This window comes from Polypterus senegalus, chromosome 11 (genome assembly GCF_016835505.1).
Source record: "Polypterus senegalus isolate Bchr_013 chromosome 11, ASM1683550v1, whole genome shotgun sequence".
NCBI classification, from domain to species: Eukaryota; Metazoa; Chordata; class Cladistia; order Polypteriformes; family Polypteridae; genus Polypterus; species Polypterus senegalus.
This window is the reverse complement of record NC_053164.1, coordinates 24,921,540-24,948,311: the sequence shown is the minus strand read 5'-3', so window position 1 is coordinate 24,948,311 and position 26,772 is coordinate 24,921,540. Positions and strand designations below refer to the sequence as shown.

At 38.3% G+C, this 26,772-nt stretch overlaps 1 protein-coding gene across 3 annotated transcripts in view; it reads left to right on the top strand.

The window, feature by feature from the left end:
- acsl2 (acyl-CoA synthetase long chain family member 2) overlaps positions 1-24,359 on the top strand; it is an 83,264-nt gene extending 58,905 nt beyond the window's left edge. For all 3 annotated transcript variants that reach the window (XM_039768180.1, XM_039768183.1, XM_039768181.1), the window contains exons 5-21: positions 1,398-1,499; positions 1,578-1,677; positions 1,871-2,049; positions 4,952-4,984; positions 7,559-7,610; positions 7,710-7,783; positions 7,902-7,979; positions 8,065-8,199; positions 10,069-10,203; positions 10,293-10,388; positions 14,123-14,195; positions 14,351-14,439; positions 14,925-15,041; positions 15,124-15,267; positions 22,025-22,126; positions 22,206-22,277; positions 22,405-24,359. In XM_039768180.1, the coding sequence (XP_039624114.1) occupies positions 1,398-1,499; positions 1,578-1,677; positions 1,871-2,049; positions 4,952-4,984; positions 7,559-7,610; positions 7,710-7,783; positions 7,902-7,979; positions 8,065-8,199; positions 10,069-10,203; positions 10,293-10,388; positions 14,123-14,195; positions 14,351-14,439; positions 14,925-15,041; positions 15,124-15,267; positions 22,025-22,126; positions 22,206-22,277; positions 22,405-22,545 (1,722 nt within the window). In that variant the 3' untranslated portion in view covers positions 22,546-24,359. The remainder of the gene's footprint in view (positions 1-1,397; positions 1,500-1,577; positions 1,678-1,870; positions 2,050-4,951; positions 4,985-7,558; positions 7,611-7,709; positions 7,784-7,901; positions 7,980-8,064; positions 8,200-10,068; positions 10,204-10,292; positions 10,389-14,122; positions 14,196-14,350; positions 14,440-14,924; positions 15,042-15,123; positions 15,268-22,024; positions 22,127-22,205; positions 22,278-22,404) is intronic.
- The last annotated feature ends 2,413 nt before the right edge of the window (positions 24,360-26,772 follow it).

Here is a 26,772-nt window from a genome sequence, read left to right as displayed (position 1 = left end):
TTAATTTGACATCTTTGGGCTGCAGGAAGGGAGGAGGAGGAGAATGAAACGGAAGGTGGTTATTGTTTAGAAGGAGCCTCCTTATGCAAATCTTTTCTTTGTAAAATTGTCGAGATGGTGGATTTCGACATGCTGTACATATTAGCGAGATCGGTCACGAACGCCGCTCTCATATTTCCGCACAATTTCCTTCTTCGTTTCGATTGTGATCGCTGTTTCTCAAGTTAATAATGACAGTAGTCGAGCACTCAGTTCAAAGCTGGCCGTGTTGTGAACTTTTGTAATAGTACACTCCAAAGCAAACCGGTGCTAACTCAGCCTGATGACATCATCATGTGCCGCGCCAGCCCACTAGCTAACATCCCTTAACAATCGCTTTCTTTACCTTCGTTACCTTCTCTTCCTTCCTTAGCAATTATGCATCTTGCTTGCCATGGTCTTAGTGAATTATATATATAGACAAATCACTGCACTGACCAAAATTACGTCCACAAACACATGTATCTGGGCTCCGACTGACACTTACGAAAGCTCTCGGCTGTTTGTTTACAATCACACAAGCGGAAAAATGTGACCGCATTTGGGTCGTAACGCAAGATGTTGGTCGTAAATCAAAACAAAAATTTTGGTCGTAAATCAAGTTGTTCGCATGTCAGGCTGGTCGTATGTCAAGGGTCGACTGTATACTTTTAATCAATTATTTACTTTGGCTTCAAAAAAAGTCAAGGAACGCTTCAGGTTTTTAATACATATGTATATATCTTCTTATGTTGTGAGAATGGTGATGACCATCAAGGTGACTGAATGCTTTTGCAAGGCACTGTATGCTGCCATTTAAGACACAAGATATGTCAAATCAATTTTCAGATTTCATAAGGTAAATGGTAGCTTGGCATGGTAGATGATAAGGCCAGTTTGATATTTGTGTAGCTGCATTAAGTACATGAGCTTCTAGTCAAATGTATGAAGCTGTGCTAACTGGCATCACACCAGTCACAGTATCTTTCTACTATCTTCTGAATTCTCAATTTTGTGTTTTTCCCATTTTTGTTAAAACCTGATAGTTTTGCAGACTTTGCCTTTATCATCTCTCCTGCTCAAGAAAAACTCTCCGAGTGAAAGACCATTTTAAATAGTTTGGTATCGGAAAATATTTTAAAGTGTATAGGCCTATTCAATTGCTTTTAATTATCTTGATACATGACCTGATCACTGTGAAGTCCTTTTGAACCAAGGTAATCCCAGAAGCTGTGTCCTCGGTCATCTGCAGTGTTGCTTTCATTTTGATAGATGCAGTTAAATGAGCACAGCCATCTGGTTTATTATGGATACCATCACAATAGTTTATTTTAAAATTTTCAGTCTTTTACAAATTTTTGTGGTGCCGTATATTTTAGGTGATCGAGCAAGCTGAATTTATTGGATCAGGATTACTGAAAAGAGGTTGCCAGGCTTCTCCTGACCAGTTCATTGGAGTTTTTGCACAGAATCGACCAGAGGTACAAACTATCTTATGCACATTTTTCTGTAGCCCTCAATATGGACTTGTGTAGGCTCACAGTTTTCATTGTTGACAGTGGGTGATTGCAGAGATGGCCTGCTACACGTATTCTATGGCTGTTGTTCCTCTGTATGACACTCTGGGCCAGGAAGCAATAGTTCACATTCTCAACATTGGTGAGTACTTGCTTACAAGATGTAACAGCCTCTTTGTTTTTTATGTACAACTGCCTCCCATAACTTTTGAAGAGCTGCAAATACAAGACAGTCGCACCCTTCTGTTGCTCCATATGAACCTTCCTATAGCTGTGGCTAAAGTTTAAAAAGCAACCTCTAACCTCCTCATGTCTCCATCTTTCTTTTTGTATAGCGGAGATCTCAACAGTGATCTGTGACAAGCCCGAGAAGGCTGCTGCTCTACTGCAAAATGTGGAGCTTTCCTTGACCCCTGGACTCCACAGCATCATTTTGATGAACCCTTGTGATATCTCCTTACTAGAAAGGGGAAGGAAATGTAACGTCGATATAATTCTATTCAGTGATCTCATGGTGAGAAATCTTCTTATATAATATGCTACCATGGCTGTCCATTTGTCTGTCCAAGATTTTAAATCACCTGTAGCTCACAAACCATTTGATCTATTAACCTGAAATCTGGTACACATATACTACGTGGCCCCTACTGTCCACTTTTGAGATGATGATCTTTATTAGTCTTTTTATTTTTATTTTATATTATTGTAGAATCAACTCTCAACAGCATGCAGCAGAGCGGCCATGGGGCACATGCGTACGGGCACCGTTCTCATCCCTACCACCTTCGCCATCACTTCCTCTACCTCCTCATATCTTAAGCTTAAGTGAAAAATTAAGAAAGACGTACTAAGTAATTGCATCACTTAATCAAGTTTTATCATGGAAAGATGCAAATGGAAGAAGTGAAGAAGCAGGCCACTAGATTGGAGAAAACAAGAGGAGTGGAGAAAACAAGAGCTGCTCTTGAAGGAGCAATCGCATCAACTTCTGAGCAAACGAATGCTTAATGTACAGAGAAAGAGCATGATAACTATAAGTCAAATGTATTCCATGCATGTTATCGTGCAGTCCGCCATTACTGGTGTTTACATATTGTAGGCAATTATACATTGCATGATACTTGCTGTATCATAATAGGCAGTATACCTCATTATACAACATTTATGACAATGTTCAACAGATATACACTCACTGATCAAATTATTTGGAACATCTGTACAGTACAATTCTGATAATCTATTTGGCCAATCATTTTGCAGCAGCATATTGCATAAAATCATGCAGATACAGAACCGGAGTTTTATTTAATGTTCACATCAAATACTTTTTGTAATTAATTTAGACCACTTTATAGAGTTCTGCTTTCACTTTGACATTAAAGAGTCTTTTCCTGTTGATCAATGTCAAAGTCAAATTAAATATACTGTGACTGAGAGTTATATAGAAATAAATTATGAAAATGGCCAAAGCAGAAATAATTTTTATAGGTGCTGTATACTCTCTCGGTATCTCTTTCTCTCTTATACTGTATATATTTACATATTTTTATATATGTAGCTAGACATCCACAAAGGGAGAAAATGAGTCACATATCTTAAAATAGTTTTTTTATTCCTAAGCATTCAACAACCTGCCAGGTGTCATTATCAGAGGAAAATGATCAGACATAAAGAAATCAAAGGCAATATATAGCAGGTGCATGGGTGGATTAATAAGGTGGGTTTGGAAGGTGTTGGTCATAAAGTCTTATTATTTAGGTGTTGTTTTTTTAAGCCTGCATATGCTGGGTTCAAGTCCAAGTGTCTGTTAATGGCGTTTTCATTAGAGAACCATGATTCAGCCAGCTGTCTGGTACTCTTGGTATTGGCCCTGAAGTTTACTTTCACAGTGTTCCAGTTAAAAGTGTGTCCAGTGGAACTTGAAATATGATTTAATGCAGATTGCTACCAGGGGCCAGTTCTTTAACTGAAAAATCTGGTTTGTTCAGTTTGCTCTTTTTGACAATTCGGTTCATTTCCTGTGTTTCTTCCAAGACCTTTGTTCTTGAAAGAAGACTCTTCCTGGATCTGAGCTGTCATGCTGCAGGTTGGTGTCCATATAGGGGTGGCAAGTGTGGTTTTGCTTTCTCTGCATCTGCAGCAGTTTCTCTTCGTATATGAGGTGGGGCTATACTGATGAATGAGCACATTTTCTTCACTGGGTTGACTTCAGACATCCTGTCATGATCTGCACAGTTTTGTTGACTGCAATATCCACCTGCTTCTTGTACTAAGAGATGGTTCCACCTTTGTGTGGCATAATCCTAGGCAAACACGCACAGTGCCATGGCTATGATGGTTGAAGTTTGCACCTCAGGTTTTGCTTGTCATCTTCCTGATGATGATGTTTCAGGCACTGACTTTCCCCCTAGTATTGGCACAGTGCAGTTTGAAGGCTAAAGTGACACCTAGGTATTTCAGAGGTGGGTAATGTTGGAGATCTTAGCCGCACCACATGATGTTTAGCTCACTTCTTGCTTCTCTGTTGTTGATGTGGAAGGCACAGACTTGTCTTGCTCAGGTTTGACTTAAGTTGGTTGGCATTGTAATATAGGGAGAGTTCATTCAGTCTTGTTCAGTTTCATAAAAAAACTTCAATATGAACAAAGGAACTAAAAGAGCACAAATAAACAATGCCAAGCCAACATGTCTGACAAGCAACATAATGATATAACCCTAAATAACTAATGCTATGGTATACCAACACCCTAATTCCTTCAAAATACCCTTCTAGGGCTCCCACAAGGATTCTTTTCTGTGGTCAACAAAAACTGTCAAATTCTGGAGCCACCTTAGTACAGCACCTTATTGCAGTCCCCAATTTAAATTTACTTCTAAGTTGTACTTTACATGCACTTAAGAGGTTTGTCTTTTTGCTTTAAAAGCCATGTCTCATTACCTACATTTTGAACTTGCTGCTCCCAGCAAGTGTATTGTGTGAGTGAGTTTCATGTAGAAGGTTTCTTAAGCTTTGGCCCTTTGAAAATTTCCTTCTAGGTCACACATTGCACAAACCAGTGACAACTTTTAATTCTTACTGGCTACAGTATGAGTTCTTGGTGTGAATTATATTCTCGTATGATGCCACTTTGGTCCTCCTTCTGTCTTAAGCTTATTCTCTCTAACAGCAAAATGCATGGCTGTGCAGCCTGTCAGAATATTTATGTTAAGTAATCCTGTGCAGTGATGTGCTTTTAGTCTTTTAAGTGTAATTTCTCAGTACCATTATGGTACCATCTTCAAGACATTTGCTTTTTGAATAATATGAAAGAATCTTCAATGACACACAAGTGGTAAAAAAAAAAAATAATAATAATAAACCGAGCTCAAAAGCACTGAACAAGAACAACCATCTGTCTGGTTTCCCCTGTTTTTAGGAGTTTGGGCGGCAGAACCATCGGGACCCTGTGGTGAGTGTTTTCAAACGCTTTTTTTGATTTATTGGTATAATTAATGCATACAGAAGTATTAAAATGGATTGACAATAAGGGAAAATATAAACAGCCTGTAAGCAATGGAAGGAAATTAATTCTGATTTGTATGTGTAAACTTACCATCCTTAATTTCTTAAGCATTGTCTTGTTCATGGGAAGTTCAGTTCACTGCCACCATTTGCATATTTGAGAACATGTTGCTGGTATTTTCGTTCTAAATACACTTGTATACTGTGTTACAGTAACAGTGTGTAACACCAGGAGACTTGGGTTGGGAGATCTTATCCTTAAAGGGGCTCCTTACAAGCTAGACCCAGAAGTACTTCCCACAGGTCAGATCTGTAGCCAACACTTCTGGGACAAGAGGTGCTTCATTCCCAGCAACACCTAAGGATGGCCTGTTGGAACTACACCCCTATGCATCTCCATAGGTGCCCAAATGGGAACTCCATCAGATGAATGCTATCACCTAGCATACTGTCCTTACATTATTTTGGTCTTCCAACTTTGAAAGCCATTCTGGTGAGAATGAGAAGTGTCATGTTGCATTGCAATTCCCAGGTGTGTATTCTAAAACCCTCACTTTATCCCATAGCAGTGCTGTAGCCAGATATGGCACCTTCAGAAAGAATTCAGATGCCTTCACTTTTTTTCCAAGTTTTGTTATGTTGCAGTCTAGTGCCTACATTATTTAAATACATTTTTTCCCTCATCAAGCTACAGTCAAAACCAGAGAAAGACCAAGCAAAAACAGGATTTTAGGATTTTTGTTTTAGCAAATTTACTCAAAATAGGATGGATTGGTGGCTCTGAGAATAGGGATCTGCGCTGGCAATCAGAAGGTTGCTGGTTCAAATCCTGTAAATGCCAGAAGTTACTCTGCTTTACTCTGCAGGCCTTTAACCTGCAATTGCTTTGTCCAGGGTATGATGTTAACCTGCATCCAGCCCTTCAAGCAGGCCCTAAAACTTGCAGTCCAGCCACTGAAAAAACCTCACACTGTTCCAATGTGGTGCTGAGGTTTCTTCCATTGCACGGCTGCACTTGAGTTCCTGCCTGAGTGGTTCATTGTGTGGTGGGTGCAGCAATGTGCTGTAATCAGAGCATGCTCCCAACCCCTCTCTCTTATTTAAAATAAAAACTGAGACATCACATTAACTTAAGTATTCAGACCCTTTACTTTTGCCCATTCTGTTGATCATTGTTGAGATGTTTCTACACCTTGTTTGTAGTCCACCTGTGGTTCAGTTCAATTGGCTGGATTGATTACTAAAGGCACACACCTATATGTAGAAGGTCCCACAGCTGAGCAAAATTGAGTTCTGATGTTGACGGAATTGCCTGCAGTGCTTAGAGATAGGATAGTGTTGAGGAACAGATCAGGAAAAGGCTACCAAAAAAATCTACAGCAGTGACAGTTCCCACAGTGGCTTCCATAACTTTTAAATAAAATGAGTCTGGAATAGCCACGTCTCTTCCTAGAGCCAGCCACCTGAACAAACTGAGCAATCAAGGGAAAAGAACCTTGGTCAGAGAGGTGGTCAAGAACTTGATTTTCACTTTGGCGGAGCTCCAGACGGACAACCACCACTGTAATACTCTATTAAGCTGAGCTTTATAATAGAGCAGCCCAATTTTAGTTTGTAAAAAGGCAAATAAAGAAGTCTTAGAATATAAGAAACAACATTCTTTGGTCTTTATGAAGCCAATGTTGAACAGCCAAACATCATATTTGAATAAAACCAGGCACCACTCATGCAATACCATTTCAACTTTGAAGTGTTGGTGGCAGCATCATGCTGTGGGGTTGTTTTTCAGTGACTGGGTGAAGCAAAATACTGGGTTACCCGTAATGAAAACCCGCTAAAAGTGTTCTGGACCTCGGACTGGGCTGAAGGTTGACCTTCCAGTAGGTCACAAAGTAAAGACAACATTGGAGTGGCGTAGGGACACCTCTTGGAACGTTCTTAATTAACCCAGCCAGAATCTAGACTTGGGCCCAATTGAACATATCTCTAGAGGCACCTAATAACTGCTGTCCACCTGAGGATCTGCAGAGAAGGATAGCAAAAAATCCCCAAATCCAGGTGTGTGAAGGTGCGTCCACTCCAAGACTCCAGACTGTAACTTGCTTTGTAATCCCTGACAAAGGAGATCCACCTAAGTATTGAGTAAAGGGTCTGAATACTTGTGTCAATGTGAAATTTCACCTTTTTATTTTTAATACATTTTCAAAAAAATCCTAAAATCCTATTTTCACCTTGTCATTTTGTGTTATTGAGTGTTGAGGGAAAAGTGAATTTAAATTATTTTAGATAAGGCAGCAAAATAACAAAATGTGTAAAAAGTGAAAGAGTCTGAATACTTTCTGAAGGCACTGTATATTCTCCCTAGCATTCCTGTTATGACTTGCTGCTTTTCCAATCAAATATTAGCTTGGTGACGTGGTTATTGGGCAATGTGGTGTGTGGAGAAGTAGAAAGAGTGAGCTGCAGAATCACACTAGGAAGAAATGTGAACTACAGACTTGTGGATTTTTTTTCATTTCAGCCTCCAAAACCAGATGATCTTGCAGTAGTTTGCTTTACAAGTGGAACCACAGGTAAAGTATCTTGCTGACTGTCATCATTCTACAAACATCGATCGTAGTTCTGAGAGTGGGAATTACATTGGATAAATATATGTGATTTATTTGTCACAGGCAAACCCAAAGGAGCAATGATCACACATGGAAATATTGCTTCTAACACATCATCTGTGATCAAAATACTAGAGGTAGGTGTGTTGTATTGCAGCAGAATTGCACTTGTATGTGTGAGGCCATGGGGGATATCTTGAATGTGGACATTTTCTTCTGATTGTGGCAATCTAAGCCAAGCATGTCCTGTTGCAGGGGTCATTTGTGATTCGCCAGGAGGATGTTTCCATTTCGTACTTGCCACTTGCACATATGTTTGAAAGAATGATCCAGGTATAGTTCATTCCTTTCTTACAACAGCAGAATGCTGGAATTATTTGCTTGTCTCTTATCTTTACTAATTCAGCTGTCTATGTAGGTGTCAATGTTCTGCCATGGTGCACGTGTAGGCTTCTACCAAGGAGATATCCAGCTTCTAATGGATGACATAAAGACCCTGCAGCCCACTTTCTTTCCTGTAGTTCCACGGCTCCTAAACCGCATCTATGACAAGGTGAGAAGCATTCAGCAGTTCCGTTTTAGTGTCTTCCACCAACACTGCGTGTCTTACAGTTTCTGACTGTATAATGGCGGCTTTGTGGTTATTTAAGCTTTGTTTATCTTGATTTTTATAATATTATTATCAAACCTATACTGTATCTTTAAATTAACAATGAAACTAACTGTCTAAAGGTGAGATTAGGACAGTCAAAGGACAAATATCAGTATAATAATACCTATATCTTAAAACGTAAACTGATTTATTGATATCAAAATCATACCTCAACAATATACATCGGGTGCTAAATTCATCATACTTCTTCATCAAAAAAATATTCCACAAATAAAGCTCCCTCACGATAAAAACTGTAAACCCCTTACTATACAAATCATATCGCAATAAATGTTATAAAAGACAACATAAAAGCAACAGTATCAAAAGAAATAATAGTATCAAATGGAATATCAAACCCACCTGTTAAAGTTGTGAAAGGAGGACTGGTCACAATAAACCAAATTACAGATACTATATATCTCGAGTTGTGGAGTGAGATCAAGAGGGCTACCCATCCTCCACCATGGAGTGTACCTCTGGATCCACAATAAGAAAGATCAGTCGAAAGTTAATGTCCTCCCTTCTGTAGCAGAAGTCGTCACTTCGTTTCTTTACTTCTCTTCCTTCATGTTTCAGAACAGGCCTGGTTCCTTTATCAAGGATTATGTTCACATGGGCAATAGTGCACTATAACTTAAAGACACATTAGGAGCACATTGCCAAAACATATTAAGCTTTGCATATCATCCCTTATACATGCAAAAAGAAAACCCCTTTCACACTGAAACCATAAGTAATGTAGAAAAAGTCAGCAACAAAAGTAACCAACAAATTATTCAAAATAAAGTTAAACCATACCTGAAAGTAGTCAAGGTACACACTGATATCTGCAAGTCATAAAATATCAAATTAGACTTCACCTGTAATGACACCAATCAGTGGTTGACTGTTAAAATAAAGTAAAAATAAAAATAAGTAGCAAATGTGTGAGTCAGATGTCTACAACTAATGCCTAAGTATCAAAAACACTATAAACTAAAAATTAAATTGGAAACATATATACGTTGTTGTATGACACGTAATAAATCTGAGGTATCCATATATATTCATTGGTCATAATAACTGATAAAGTGAGAAACATTTGTCATGAACTGGAGGAATGTCAAAAAAAACGGGGATACACTGAAGTACGTATATATCAAAGCAAACATCCCAAGTCAAGTGATTTATTTAGCATTTGAGCATTTTTAAATGAAAGAGTAGGTCTAATAAATGTTCTGCTTTTATTCTATTTTTTGTAACCTTATTCTACAATTGGCGGATGTGGCTTTGAAATGGAGCTTTTTTTTTTTATTGAGATAAAAGTTTTGTTCAACAACGTAAAGGTGTAGCAATGAGAGTGGCATTTAGCCCCAGCATTGCTAATCTATTTTGAAGATTCCTATGTGTACGCGAGATCTAACCCACCAAGGATTATGATAGGAATAGCAGAATAGTATTACACTTCTGTCTTACTGTGATGTTCTTTTCTGAGCAAGTGTATATTTGAATATTTGTGATGGTTATAGTGACAGTGACAGTGAGTTTCTCTTGATTCGTGGTCAGCCCAGATGTACATAGGATTGTTTCTATTAGGTTTGCTACACTGAGTTCATTTAGGGTCAGTATGGCTTTGATCTTTGTCCCACGTTTGGCTGTCCTGCCATAGCAGAAGAGTTGCCCTACTGTTTTGATCACAGCATTCTCTGCAGTTTTCTAATTTCTGCATCTCTTTTTGATGTGTGCTTCTTTGCTGTCTTTTTCCTAAACCATTTTCTTCCCTGCCAGATCCTGGGCTCGGTTTCATCACCACTCAAGAGGTCATTGCTACAGTATGCTGTGCGAAGGAAACAGTCTGAGCTGAGCAGTGGAATTGTAAGAAACAACAGCTTGTGGGACAAGATACTGTTCAATAGGATTCAGGTAGCTTTACGATTCAAGAACTATAAGACAAAGTATTAGTTCTCATCTCTCTTTTTAATTGACTTGAAAACTTTTTTGCCATTTTTCAGGCCAGTCTCGGAAGCAACCTGAGGTTTATTTTAACTGCATCAGCACCAATATCTCCCACAGTCCTGTCATTCCTTCGAGCAGTGCTCGGTTGCTTGGTAAGCCTGCTTTGACATTTGTGTATTTGCATTTCTGTACTGACACACGGACCATTTAGCTCTTACTTTTGTGACCATGTAGTAGACCACAAAAAGATTGTGTAGATTTTATAGTTAGATTAGTGAGTGGTGTAGTGCCTTTAAAGTGACAAAGCACAAAGTTTTCTCTAAATGGGAATCGGAAAATGAACCATAGCTACAAAACCAAGCTAAAACTCATAGCCAAGAATCAGTTACTGTATATCTTCTGCCAAAGCCTAAACAGAAACCAAAAGTCAAAATGAGAAGTTTTTATACTGGAGGTTAAAAATAAAGCAAAGCAAACCGCACACTAAAGAAAATTCACTTCAATGTTGGATGACATGAGAGCGCATGGTGGCGACCATATAAACCACTTCTCAATGAAAATGCACACTTGTGTGCTCCAGGTTGGTATCCATGGGAGAAAATGAAGCAAGAAACGTAAAAGTCCTATACAAAAAGAAGGCATGAAAACATAAAATGGACTTAAAGCCCATTTTAAATAATTTTTCAGGGTGCAGAATTAGATTCAGCATCAGTCAAAACCTTTATGGCAAAAAAAAAAAAAAATGGTGCATAAAAAAGATCAGGGAAAAATTAAAAAAGGGACCAAATCTTACACTGAAGTTTTCCTTAGTAGCTGAGAGGAACAACATTAAGTCACAACACCAGTAGTTTTAAAAAAATAAGCGAAACTAAAACTGGGAGTCCAAAGACAGGAAAAACATAATTAAGGCAATACCTGAAGGACATTGAAGCCAACAAATAGAGTAAAACAAACTGAATATGCATATGAGAGGGACCCAAAAATTCTCAGAATTATTAAAAAAAAAAAAAAACAAAACAACAACAACTTCACTATAAAACGTAACAGCAATTCCCTTTGTTACCTTCAAAATATTCTACTTGGGATGCAACACGCTTGGCCCAGAACTTCTCCCATTTCTGGAAACATTTCCTGAACCCATCTTTTGTTCACATGTCCTGCGTTTGTTGCTGGATTTCTTCTACAGTAGCAAATCTTTGCTTCCGTCTGTTTTTATTTTGATAGCTAAACAAAGTCACAGGGAGCAAGACCTGGTAAATACAGGAGGGTGCAAAGAAACAACCACATTGCTTTTGATCAAAAACACTTTGACTGACAACTCGGCGTGTGCAGGTATGGTGTCATGTTTCAAAATGCAGTTTTGTGTGTGCCCGCTACTCCAGACAATTTCTTTCTGATGCTTCCCATAGATGTCTCAGCAGTTCTGTGTAATGTTACAGATTTAACTGTCTGTTCACAGAGAATGAACTGCTTATCAACAAGTCCACCACAAAAGTGACCATCATTGTCTCTTGCAAATCTTCCATGGTAGGTTGCGGAAAAAAAAGTTGTTGAAGTCACCTGTGCAATTACAGAATAAGCAGCAGAAATAACACACTGGATTAACTCTGCACAATACCACTGGGATGATTAACTAGACTGTAAATATACACTACCTTGTGGCATATTCAAGAACTACACCCTACTCCCATGCTATTGATTGATTATGGCAATTTTTGGGTCCTCCCTCATATACAAGATCCTCCTAGAGCTCTTGCTCAGCCCAGTGCCTAATTCTAGAAAGCAAAGCAAAACAAGCTATTTTGCCTTTTTAGTTTAACTTTTTTACATTGATGCCTTTTTTTTCCTTTCAAAATAAAACCTAACTGAAAGTTTTCCCTACAACATTTAAAACACTGACAGAGTTAGTGGAACGTTAGCTTATATATTGAAAGTCACAATGACATCACACACTAAATATGCAAAATGCACACTGGAACACCACCTATGTATAGCAGTGTGCCCACCACATCCATGGCAGAAAACAAAACAAACTACAAAACGGGGGCAACCGAAACATTAGTATAATCGTAAGTAAGACATTCAAAAAGTATAAATGGTACTAATTTGAAAAAAGTAGAACACACAAAATTGAAATATCAGTTTCATTGATTAACAAATATACAATTAGACGGTAGTTTCTCATCTATAGCTTCTCTTTGGACAAATTTGTAAAGAATCCCACACCACAATTTTCCCTGCATATTTAAGAAGACCTTCTGCAATTGTGGGGCTTTGTTCAATTGACCTGATTTTAAAAATATTACAAAGGATGTTTCAAAATGGCTTTCATTCATAATACCATATATAGATAAAATTACTCAAATCATCAAAGTGAATTTTAAACGTACTGTATTAGTCTGTTTTTCTACATGGTAATTCATTACAAAAGACAAAGACAATAGATCTATCCCAGGAGGAGTTTGGAAAATGTCTGTCAATGTATTTGCTTGGAGTAGTCAGACAGCTTAAATATTTGAGGTGGTTCACCATTTTTAAGCCTGCATTTGTACACACCTAGAACATTTTTGTAATCACAGTTTATTAATATACTAGCATAGAGAAATGTCCAATTTTAAAATGGGCTTAATTATATAATGGTAAGTCCACCTATTTCGATTGTTTCCTGCATTTATAAACCTCTGTTTACTGGATATGCCAACCTTTAAACCCTCTTTCTTTGTGCTTCTTATTGCCTTTCTTTGTTGGATATTCCAGCCCTGTTGTGGATGGCGTGTTGCCCAGACGCACAAATGTATGCCACACAGTTTACTATCTTATCTTTGTTCATCAGACATTCCCGCCCTCTTGTGGATGCCGAGGGGATGACAGATGTCTTATTGCTTTGTATATATTGAGGGGTTTTGCCTGCTATCTTCGCTTGCCAACCCCTTTGCAGTTTTGCAACTCGCATATGAGGATGCAGATGTACAATTTAAACAGATTATTTTCTTAGAAATTCTTTCTCTCTAATAAACAAACAACTTTTTCGAATGTTTGTCTCTGTGATTGGTTAATTGTCCTTGCAAATTCTATTCTAATAGGAAACTGTTAACGTTTTAATACAAATGGCATATCATCTCAGGATTTACTTTTATAATAGAGAGATATATACATAATAGAAAGAGAGATTTACAAGTCACTTAATCTGCTTGAAGCCCATCTATTTAAAAAAGAAACAATGTATATAACATAAAATATATATTTATATATATTTATAGTGACTTGTAAATGTTTATATATTGTGGCGGTCGGATGGGGGCTTATGCCCAGCAGGGATGCCTGGAAGGACCAGGAGGGGAATTATACCTCCCCTAGGCCACGAGAGGGCAGCCACCCTGGTCTATATGGGGACCACGGGAACAGAGCATGGAAGCTCAACCCTATTGAGGCCCGTGGCTACCACAAGGGGGCGCCCGAAGGACTGAGGAGCCCTGGATGTCAGCACTTCCACCACACCCGGATATACATATAAACTTATAAACGTATATACTTATAAATATATAAATACAGTATATGTAATTGTATCATTTAGTAAATTACTGTTGCAGTATTACTGTTGTAATTTGTTTAATAACTTGAATTGTATTTAATTTGTAAAAATGAATCACCACATATGGCCTGAATAAAAACCTCTTTACCATGTACTGCGATGTGAAAGTCAACAGCTGAAAATCCATCTACACATTAGGAGGCATTTCTTGTTTTAATTTTGAGAAAGGGTTCACTGCACTAAAAAAACATTTTTGTAAAGCTGGCACCATCTACAGGCGAACTACCAAAAGCATACTTGTTGGAATTAATTCTGATGCTGTTTTTTTTCTTCTTCAACTCTTTCTTATTACAGATTTTTGAAGGCTATGGACAGACTGAGTGCACAGCTGGCTGCACATTTTCCATGCCAGGAGACTGGACTGCAGGTACCCAGTCATAGTAGGACACAAGCCTCCTTCCTTTATTCATATGCATGATATATTCAAGAAATATTAATGATAAACCTGTATACAGTTGTTTGTATTAAAACTCAGGGGTCGTCTAAAGCCGGGTAAAACATAAATGGGTTTTGTTTGTCTAGGTCATGTTGGAGCCCCACTACCGTGTGCCATGGTGAAAGTTGTTGATATTGAGGAGATGAACTATTTTGCTGCTAATGGTGAAGGAGAGGTAAGAAAGGAAAGATACTCTGAATAACTAGTTAAATACCTGTGAGTATAGGAAGGGGTAGCAGGGCTGAAAAAAGTGGCAAGTTATGGAGTTACAAGACCAGCACTTTCCAATTGAGCACTCCCAGGGAGTAAGAGAGACTGAAAAATTTAGACTCATTAACAAATAGGATGCAGTAAATTTCGTTCATGCATTAATGTTCATTTTGTTGAGTATTGTTTATTATTTTGTTTAAATCAAACTGTTATGGCACTCCGTCCATGGATTGTTTCTGCTTTGCACATGATGCTTGCTGGGACAGGCTGCAGCTGCCCCAATGTCCCTACCCTGGATAAGCTGGTTAGGACGATGGGTGGATTTTGTTACCATAATGGGTTATAATATCCATTTATTCATTTTCATTTAATTATAAATGATTATTATAGCCGAAGGTCCAAAATTTCATATCTAGATTAATGGAAGCATGCTTTTTCTATTTTTGTCAGATTTGCATCAAAGGGCCAAGTGTATTTAAAGGTTACCTAAAAGATCCAGAAAGAACAGCAGAAGCACTTGATTCTGATGACTGGCTTCACACAGGTGATGTTGGAAAATGGCTGCCGGTGAGTCCCCATTTAATCGAATTGAGTCACAGACATAGATAACTTGATGTGTTGTAACTTTTAGTAAGTCTTCTTTCTATAGAATGGAGTCCTGAAGATTATTGACAGGAAGAAGCACATATTCAAACTTTCACAAGGAGAGTACATTGCACCTGAGAAGATAGAAAACATCTACGTGAGAAGCGCCCCTGTGCTCCAAGTGTTTGTACATGGAGACAGCCTACAGGTAAGCAGACCATTGCCATTCTCTACAGCACACTCTGCACCCATAAGGATCTGCCAAATCTTAATTATTAGGTTTTCCAGTCACCTTCCACAAGCCCAAGGCTAGAATTTTAAAACAAAATTAAAAATTCACATTTACACAAAATACATCAGACAAATGAATGAAAGAATATTTTAGTTGGTAGTCAGCACTGCACATGTTTCTACAGAAATTGGAATTAAGAAAGCAGACTTTGAATAACATCTGGCCTAAGTGCTTAAAACAAAAGTCTTTATATGGAAAACCATTTTAATGTTTAATGTCTCATGTTAATTCATATTTTTGATATCTGTAATTGCATTTTGACTAGGCAGAATATGAATTACAGATGTCTGTAATTCCATTTTAATGTACTTCCATAGACTTTCTATTACAGATAGCTGTAGTCACATTTTGAGACATTTAGATCACAATTACAGATATTTTTTAATGCTTGAATTAAACATTTTTTAAATTCTTGATGTCAAAAATGCAGTTGTAACTTGTCAAAACACAATTGACCATATCTTAAATTCATAATTTTTGAATTATTGAAAATTGTTGACATCTGCTATTCACCTTTTACTGGTCAAAGGGCATTTAGATATCTTTAATTCAAGATTGGCATAGTTAAACTATAATCGCATAACTGCTTAACTAATAATTATGAGAGTTCTGTGGTGGAAAATTAACACCAACATAAGGAGTGCACACTCATGTTTTGTTTTTTTTTTTGTTGTTGTTTTTAACGCTTTATTTTATTTTCAAAGACCAAAACATCACAATGGCATTCTACTCAGTCCATCAAATATTAATGGCCTTACAGATACTAGCATTTACTTCAAAGATGATATAGAGAAAACAAAGGAAACATAAAAATACAAAGGAAAAAAAACAAAAACAAGATTCAACCCCCACCCAGGAGGAAGCAAAAAAATAAAAAAGATATGAGCAGAAAAACACTAACATTTTAAATACAGTAGAACAATTAATAGCCTAAAAGAGACAATGACCGGTCCAGCATGCTTATTCTAAAATAATATTCATGATTTCTTGCCATGTTTTAAACAGGAAGAGTTTGATTCTGTCTAATCTGAGATATTAAGAATGTTGCTTACCCACTGAGTTAGAGACGGTGTGTTGGGATTCTTCTAGTTGTACAAAAGAAGTCTGCCTGCTGGTAGTGTGGTAGGATATCGATTGATCCCTGTGCATTTTTAACACCATCCGGAAGTACACCAAATATATCACTATTAATGGATGAGAAGTGATTATGACACCAAGGCAGTCTGAGAAAATGTAGATTTGTGGCCAAACTGAAGTTAATTAAGTCCAGTTCTAAAATGTGTGGCCTAGTGAAGCTGGAGCTAGATAGCTGTGCTCACAGATTGGTTCTTCTCCTGAGTTAATTTTGGGCCGTTTTTTAATGAGATAAATGGGATTCATGAAACAACTTTATTTGGATTATGGGAATGCTTGGTAGAAATAGAACTAGAGTGTCTTCTAAGTTAAGGCTCAGTTCCTCTCCTTTTACTGAGGTACAGTAACATCTGAAAGGTCCTTTGTCCTACCATTCTCTAGGATCGCTGAAGATTCTTAGACAGCATTTCAACAATACTGTATATGAAAATATTTCAGAGTCTTCATCAAGAATAACTAGTTTGGCCTCTGGGATAGATATGAGTGTGAGGTATGGTTTCTTTTAACAAAATTTCTAATTTGTATATAGGAAAAAAAAAAGTGCGTAGTTGGAATCATAAATTTGGACCGTAAATTGCTCGTATGATTCAAATACATTGTCTATGTAAAGATCTCTAATAAGTAAATCTGAGAAGGCTAAAAAGGGGATTATCATATATAGGAGCAACAGATAAGAGATTCTCTAACTTGAAATGTGTCAGGCATTGGTTCCATATTTTAAATAATTTAGGGACGATCGGATTGCTGGTGAATTGACAAAAACTGGCATTGATTGAAGCACAGAGCAGTACATGCAAGAAAGATTTAGAACAAGATTTGCTTGCAAATGCTTATTGTATTTGTTTCATTTGATTCCCTCATTATTCTGCCTGTTTATCATGTATCCACCATAAGCAGGCTTTCACTTGTGTATTTTAGGTGGCGTTTAATTTGCCATAAAAATCAGTTTCCAAGATTCGCTCATAACTAACTTAAGGATGTTAGACAACTGCGATTTTCAGTCGTACCATTCATTTACGTAATCTTTGCAAGTCAGCAGCAGTCAACGATGCATGCCCTTGACGACATACCTATTGACTAACTCCAACTACTTTTTGACTCGCTATGATAAAATCTTTAGTTGTTAGGGGTGGCACTGAGTACATGAGAGATGACAACTAATGAATGCTTGGCCTGAATTACAAAGCATATAATGCAGCAATGAGGAATAAGTATCTTGTGAATCTGTTTTGGAACTCATAAACAGAAGAGAAGCTCATCTCTCTAATGTCTTGTTTTACATAATATGAGAGAATGGAGAAAAAGAATAAAAGAGCTAAGATTGCAGCTGGACTCACTGTACCTGTTAACCATGCGTAAAGTACAGGCTAATTCATTAGGCACACTATTGGCTTTCTGAAAAAGGGGTGAGCATGATAGTGCTGGAAAGCTGTCACACAGTCACTAAATTTGACATGCCCAGCTATTTTCACTCATGCAATGAATGAATGCATTTCTTGAAACATACAGTTGCAGTCAGCAAGTCTCACATACCCATAACTACAGGGTGGTCCAGATCCAGATTGTCTGGATGACTTTGATTTATGCAGAGATGATTCCAGTTCGGCGCAAAGACGATTTTTCATGATGTCATTTTGCACACTTCTCGATGGTCCGGGATTTTTTGGGTGATTTTCTATGTAATAAACTTAATAAGTTATAGCGTAATGAAAATTGCATAATTAGATCTAGACCACTCTATAGAGGTCGCATAATGGTACCCCAACATCTCGTTATCATTGTTTTCCCTCCCAGCAGGAGATAAATGCCAAAAACACAAAGACAGAGTCAGTATCAAGTGATCAAACCTCTCGACAAAGCCTCAACGTAAACCAAAATCACTGTTGACAGAAACAAAAGAATAAAAAATAAAAAAACTTACTGCTGTTTCCCACTGTCAAGATGCAGTTACCAGAACCCGGGGGGCATGTTCACAGAGGGTCATAACACTTGATGTCATCAATGTAATCGGTTTTAAAGTTCGGATATGGGCACCAGTTCTCAACTGGGTTTATGGATAAATCCATGTGTTTATGAGTAAGTTCTTGGTAAAACACTTCCTGGCTTTAGATCTTTGTTCTTATTATTCGGTATCTCAAATTTAAGATAGAAATTTCAACTTGTGGACAAATTGGAATCATGTTTCGTTTTGAATTTGCCTTGTTCGTTGACCGTGTTTAATCTCCTGATCCTTTTCATTGAAAATCCTTACTGTCTCATCCTGAGGTTGTGCAAGAACTACTGTGTGAGCAAAACTGTAAGTCTTATCCTCTGTCCTGCGCCTGTCGCTGTGTGCATCTGTAGTGCCACCTATTTAATGGATCTGCCTCTGCGGAGAGTTCAATAGAAGTTCAATACTGTGTGCTTTCTTCAAAAGTTGTTATACTAAGAAATATTATGAGCACATTTTGCTTTTAACCTTTCTGAAGTTACAGTTTTTCTCAATCACTTTGCTGCATTTCTTGAAACATACATTTGCACAACAATATGTGCATTTCTCACAACAATACGTGAAAACCGGAAAAACACAGTGTATTGCCTTCAAAAGCAAGTAACTTGCTCAAAATACATAGTGTATGCCCCAAAAGCAAATATTTGTGTCAGTGAAACTGTCAGTGCCATCAGAATGACAAATCCTTGCATTATTGCCTATGAACTATATGGTCTGTATTGAAAATTTTGACAAGCATTTTGGTAATACTGTCTGAAAATCCATAAGGCCACATATTTTCCATGTGGTGTAACAATTTCTATACTACAAAGTGTTAGAGACTGTATATACTGTAAGAAGAATTTTTGTAATATTATTTGAAAATGCACAAGTGACTAATATTTTTTCAGTGTCTTCAGTTTCTGTACTACAGTAAAACATAGTAGAAATAGTTTTGGTAAGTTACAAATTACAAACAGTATTGAGGAGATTGATTGCCGCCAAGGCCACATACTCAGCCCTACCTGTAAGATAGGACTCGAACCACTCCAAAGCAATGCCAGAAAGTCCAATTATATAGTGAAGATGATGAAGGAGAATATTATGATCTACCGTATCAAATGCAGCTGTGAGGTCTAGGTGGATAAGGAGTGATGGAGAGCCCTGGTCAGCAGCCATTAGGAGGTCATTGCTGACTCTGACCAAGGCTGTCTCTGTACTGTGAGAAGTTCGGAAACCAGATTGAAATTTTTTCAAACAGATTGAATTTTTTGAGGTGATCCTGAAGCTGAACCAAAATAACCATTTCCAAAACCTTAGACAAAAATTGAAGGTTGGAGATCGGTAGTTTGCTAGCACTTCAGGATCCAAAGAGGATTTTTTAAATGAGGTCTAATTTGTGCGGTTTTCAAGGCCAGTGGGACTAAGCCGCTCTGGAGAGAGTGACTAATGATATTAGCAATGAGAGGGCTTAACTCTGATACCTTAGCTTTTACCAGAGGAAAGTAGGAAAAGGGTCCAATGAACACGTTGAAGTCCTCATCCTCTGTGTGATGCCCTCAACTTATGTAACCGTGGTACAGAGGAATTGGGAGAGGCAGCCCATTGGCTTTGATGTAGAAACATCCAGCGATGGAGGGCTGGAGACAATGAGGAGCGGATGATGTCCACCTTAGAGGTGAAATATATATATACAGTATATATACTGTGTGTGTGTGTGTGTGTGTATATATATATGTATATATATATGTATGTGTGTGTGTGTGTGTATATATATATGTATATATATATGTATGTGTGTGTGTGTATATATATATATGTATATGTATATGTATATATATATATGTATATGTATATAATATATATATATATATATATATATATATATATATATATATACACACACACACATATATTATATATATGTATGTGTATATATATATATATATATATATATATATATATATATATATTTTATATATATATAATTAACAGAGAACGAGCATAACGCATTTTGACTGAGATGACAAAAGCAAATGAGAATGTAAAAAACAGCAGACAATTGTACACAGTCAGTTGCATGAATGTACAAATCATTTGCTATTTGTTCAATACAGTGGGAATTTGCTGTTATGATGTGCATAACTAATAAGCAGATATGGAGTTTGAACAAGTAGTTCTGAGAATTTCAATTCTGATCTGAGAAATGCACCAAAGTGACTGAGAAAAACGGTAATAGTCAGAAAGCTTTCAAACCCTTACACTTGCAGGCCACCACTAATTGTGTGCCCATATAGCCCCAGATTAAATTAAAACTGCCATTAACTTCTGCCAAGAAAGTTTCTTGCTTCCACCAAGCCAGAATGAAAGTAGCCACACGTTTATGCAAAGTCATAGAAAATCATAGTGATGGGTGAATGCGGCCCTGTGAAGCTTTTGAAGCTTCTTTGTGCTTGTGGCAGAAAAAGCTTGGAAGCTCTGAAAATGACATCTGGAATAGAAATCATAGCAGCCATAAGTTTGACACAACCCAAGTATTCTCGCTCTTGCTGATCATAGTTACTATTGGACAGGTGCACTAAAACACCAAAAGCCTAAGAACTCTCTTGTATGTTCATTTTGATTTTATTATGATCATGCTATCGTTATTCCTAAACATGTCATTTTTGCCATTATGAATATTGTACTTGTGGCACCGCACCACTGCTCACCTCTGCCAAGTGCCAGTAGCTGTTTACATCGCACTTTTAGGTACCTCACTATCATTAGAAGGTCCACTTGCTACTGCCACAAGAGTTGAAATTATTTGGAGATGTTGGCAAGCTTGCTCCCCTGCAGCTGGCACTAAATGGCTCTTTTGTAGGATGGAATGCCAGCTAATACTGCTGATGACTCCTGCCCAGGCTGATGCAGCTTGGCAGCACTGATACTATAATAATGTAAACTAAAAAAATGCATCACTGCTTACAGCCAAAAAGAGGCTACCATACATTATAAGCCTCTACTGATTCATAATTTTGTCACAACTTTATTAAGTTGTTGTGTTTTTTTTTTTTGTTTTTTTTTTTGCTGTGAGAAATTGTGAAATTTTTCAATTAGTATTTGGGGAATAATTATCATAACAGGGTTTAGGGAATGTGCTTGTGGCACCCGGCACACATAAAGTTTAGAGAATATGAGAGTATTAGAATATTAAGGACACGTTAGAAGTTCCATTACAGAAGAATAGTATATCATGGGATGTACTTTATTCTTGGATAACAGATTCCACACTTCTGGACTACAAATTTAATTCAGTATCTTCTGTGTATAAGATGTGAGCAGTAGTTTCACTTGCCATTTCATAGCATGTTGGACAGTGCAAGGCTTTGAAGCAGTTAGAGCATTCACGTGGTTGTAAAGTTTCGATACACTGCTTCAAAGCAGTGTGCTTCATTAAACCGATACAAGCTTCAAAAGCCAAGTTGTCAACCATCCCATCCCTAGAAAACAGCCGAGTCCATCCAGCCAGGTAGTCATCTACACTGGTAAATTTTGTTTCAGTCCAGTTCTTCTTGTTCTGTTTTCCAGTCTCATCTAATTGGAATAGTTGTTCCTGATCCTGAAGTCCTTGCTGTTTGGGCCAGTGAAAGAGAAATCGTGGGATCATATGAAGACCTCTGCAAGAATCCGGTAGGAAGCTTTTTCTTCTCTTCATACTATTGAAGAAAATTATGGTGTAGATGATGTACTTATCAAATGTGTTTCACAGGAAGTGAAGAAGGCCATTCTAGATGACATGACCAAGCTAGGGAAGGAAGGAGGCCTGAAGTCATTTGAGCAGGTAAGGCAATATGTTTAGATGTCACTGTCACATGATACACATGAAGTGGACTAAGTTACTCTTGTATTTATATTACTTTGTTCGTTGATCTTGCAGTTGGATCTCTAACTTTAACACTTTTCAATAGGTCAAAGATATATACCTCCATCCAGAAGCATTCACTGTCTCCAATGGACTACTGACCCCTACCATGAAGGCAAGACGGGTGGATATCAGGAAAAGGTTTCAGGAGAAAATCTCACAGCTCTACGAGAAGAATGGTTCATAATTGTTCCATATCGCCCCCTAATTTTAGGTTCTCCCATGGCAACAACTCCTCATTTTTCATTTAATAGTCTCGGCCTCATAGCAGCTTTGAATCTCAAGCCTTGGCCACTGTCTAAAGAAAACCGACTTTCATGGAGGAATGATAGGAAGACTCAGGATGAAAATTGACAGGTCATAGTCATGGCCTGCTTCTTGACCACTAGTAATACACTGCTGTACTTGTAGACTGACATGGACCTTATCAAGGATGTGTGCACCTTATATGATAAACACCTAGAAAATTTTAAAATGACTAAAACAAGTGGAACATTAGGACTGCATGTGTCTGTCTGCTGCTGTGCATGAGTAACAAACTGATTTCACAGGATTTGTGACTGGAGCTGCACGAGGCATATCTGCACAGAGACTCTTTTTAACAAATTAACATAATTTGCATAAGAAGGCCCAGCATCTAGATGTGGGTCTAAACCGAAATGGAGTCTTCCCGGACCAAAAACTTTTGCGCTTGTGTATATATTAACTTCGTCAGTGTGGTGATGGGTATCTCAAGAAGTGGGCAGAAGAACATTAGCTGGTCTGTACAATCAGGTTAGCTTTTTTTGTATTTGTTAGAGCTATCTTTAATTAAGTAGTCGGGTGGTCCTATCGATTTAATGACAGTGCAGTTAAGTTTAATGACACATTCAGTTGTAAACCACTTGTATGCTAGATTAGGGCCTTCTATGTGGAGATCTGTCCATCTCTAAATCCATAATAATGTCATTCATTCATCAGTCTAGGCCTGTCGATCATAAAAATGTGATGTGTTTAGGGTCCAACAAGTAAGTGGTCCCAATATGACGATCAGCTCAAATATAGACTACAGTCCAGGAATGGGTTTCTAAGGTTGTTCTAATGCTGACCCATTAGAAGGCCAACACCTGAGCGATGCACAGTGACCAGGAAGAGATGCAAATTGGAGAAGATGAGTTTCACGCTAGGGGACAATTGTCAAATGTCACTTCATAAAATAACCTTGTTGTTGTCTAGTTGATGTTTTTGGTGCCTTTCTCTAACTTTGTTACTGTGTGTGGATTATGCCATTATTTTATAAGACAAAAGTTAAAATTCGATACGATAACTTTTGAAAGTTAACCTCTCCCTTCATATGCAGACATTGCACTAATAATTCATAGGAGCTTGATTTGATCATCAAGTGAAGATGACAGATGATGTGTTTGTGACTTTGAGATGTTTAGTGTCATCTTCAGCCAGAGATCTTAGTGTGTGTTCTTGTGTCGGAAGAAGGGATGGAAGAATTGCAGTGGCTTTACTCCATAAAGGAGCATGTTAGATACCCTTCTAACCATTCATCTGACTGTTTATCGTGGTTGGGTAGGATTTGTCGGTTATAATTGGGGCATTACTCTGACAGGGCTGAATTTCCAGAGAATCAGCTGCCTTAACTAGGGTGCATCTGGGAGCTTCCTCTACTGTCATGTTGGTTGTAGGTCATTTATAATTGGCGTTACGCTCTGAGTTGTCAGTGAAATGCAGCATACGAAACTACAGGTGGTGTAGCCATGAAGAGACGAGTCGGTTTACCAGGGATTGAGTTTTTGGGAATCCTTTGCAGGGTAATATACAAAACTATCACAATCTGTAATCAAAAAGGAGAGCAAAAAAGAGGTGCAGAACTGGAATTCTCTTCTGTTGTCAATTTGTACCTAAAAGCTACTTAATAACATTTGTATATCTGGGAAGTTTGACCTTCTGTTTTTAATACAGTAAGTAGCTGTGGCTCCAATGAGCGAGTAAATGACTACTTTCCTTGTGTCTGTGATGTATCCTTCACATTTGTTTTTACATGATTTGCTCCAATGCAATTTCTCATCTTCTTGCCAAGTTGCCACCCACACTAGGTGATGAAGCCATTGTTTTCAGAGAGAGAGAACCTGATTTTGTGGTCCAATGGATTTCCTGATTAGAATCAATTTTAGAATTTTTTGACTTGTATATTTAAGATACAGTCCTGGGTGCAAATGGCTGTGGCCTGTGAGGAGTTTGCATGTTCATGTGGGTTTGCTCCCAAGTTCAAGTGTCCCCCATATCCCAAAGGTGTAAATGATGAGAAAGTTGATTGACGACTCTAAAGTGTCCCCATATGTGCATACAGGCATTTGAATATGTGTACCATCACGTTTCTTCCTTCTACGGAGGCTACTGACTGTGTACCCAGAAAAAGACAGTTTAGCAAATGGATTGTATCAAATGCCTTTGATTTCCAGTACCATTCATTCAGAAAGCACTCAGACCCCTTCACTTTGTTCAGTTTAACTATAAGTGTTTTCCCACCGCAGGAACTTTGTTTTCAGGAACCAATGGGTTTCTGTATGATGTAGGCACCTTAGCTATTTGTGGTCCCTGGCTATTTTCAAGTGTTGCATTCCCACCCCACAACAAGAACAGTAACCTTTATGCAAAATACAGTGCATCCGGAAAGGATTCACAGCGCATCACTTTTTCCACACTTTGTTGTTACAGCCTTATTCCAAAATGGATTAAATTCATTTTTTTCCTCAGAATTCTACACACAACACCCCATAATTACAACGTGAAAAAAATTTACTTGAGGTTTTTCAAATTTATTAAAAATAAAAAAATTGAGAAAGCACGTGTACATAAGTATTCACAGCCTTTGCCATGAAGCTCCAACTTGAGCTCAGGTTCATCCTGTTTCCACTGATCATCCTTGTGATGTTTCTGCAGCTTAATTGGAGTCCACCTGTGGTAAATTCAGTTGATTGGACATGATTTGGAAAGGCACACACCTGTCTATAGAAGATCCCACAGTTGACAGTTCATGTCAGAGCACAAACCAAGCATGAAGTCAAAGGAATTGTCTGTAGACCTCCGAGACAGGATTGTCCCGAGGCACAAATCTGGGGAAGGTTACAGAAAAATTTCTGCTGCTTTGAAGGTCCCAATGAGCACAGTGGCCTCCATCATCCATAAGTAGATGAAGTATGAAACCACCAGGACTCTTCCTAGAGCTGGCCGGCCAGCTAAACTGAGCGATTGGGAGAGAAGGGCCTTAGTCAGGGAGGTGACCAAGAACCCGATGGTCACTCTGTCAGAGCTCCAGAGGTCCTCTGTGGAGACAGGAGAACCTTCCAGAAGGACAAGCATCTCTGCAGCAATCCACCAATCAGGCCTGTATGGTAGAGTGGCCAGACGGAAGCCACTCCTTAGTAAACGGCACATGGCAGCCCACCTGGAGTTTGCCAAAAGGCACCTGAAGGACTCTTAGACCATGAGAAACAAAATTCTCTGGTCTGATGAGACAAAGATTTAACTCTTTGGTGTAAATGCCAGGTGTCACATTTGGAGGAAACCAGGCACCGCTCATCACCAGGCCAATACCATCCCTACAGTGAAGCCTGGTGGTGGCAGCATCACGCTGTGGGGATGTTTTTCAGCGGCAGGAACTGGGAGACTAGTCAGGATAAAGGGAAAGATGACTGCAGCAATGTACAGAGACATCCTGGATGAAAACCTGCTCCAGAGCGCTCTTGACCTCAGACTAGGGCGACGGTTCATCTTTCAACAGGACAACGACCCTAAGCACACAGCCACGATATCAAAGGAGTGGCTTCAGGACAACTCTGTGAATGTCCTTCAGTTGCCCAGCCAGAGCCCAGACTTGAATCCGATTGAACATCTCTGGAGAGATCTTAAAATGGCTGAGCACCGACGCTTCCCATCCAACCTGATGGAGCTTGAGAGGTGTTGCAAAGAGGAATGGGTGAAACTGGCCAAGGATAGGTGTGCCAAGCTTGTGGCATCATATTCAAAAAGACTTGAGGCTGTAATTGCTGCCAAAGGTGCATCGACAAAATATTGAGCAAAGGATGTGAATACTTATGTACATGTGATTTCTCAGTTTTTTTTATTTTTAATAAATTTGCAAAAACCTCAAGTAAACTCTTTTCACGTTGTCATTATGGGGTGTTGTGTGTAGAAAAAAATGAATTTAATCCATTTTGGAATAAGGCTGTAACATAACAAAATGTGGAAAAAGTGATGTGCTGTGAATACTTTCTGGATGCACTGTATATCTATACTAATAAAAGGCAAAGCCCTCACTGACTCACTCACTCACTCATCACTAATTCTCCAACTTCCCGTGTAGGTAGAAGGCTGAAATTTGGCAGGCTTATTCCTTACAGCTTACTTACAAAAGTTAAGC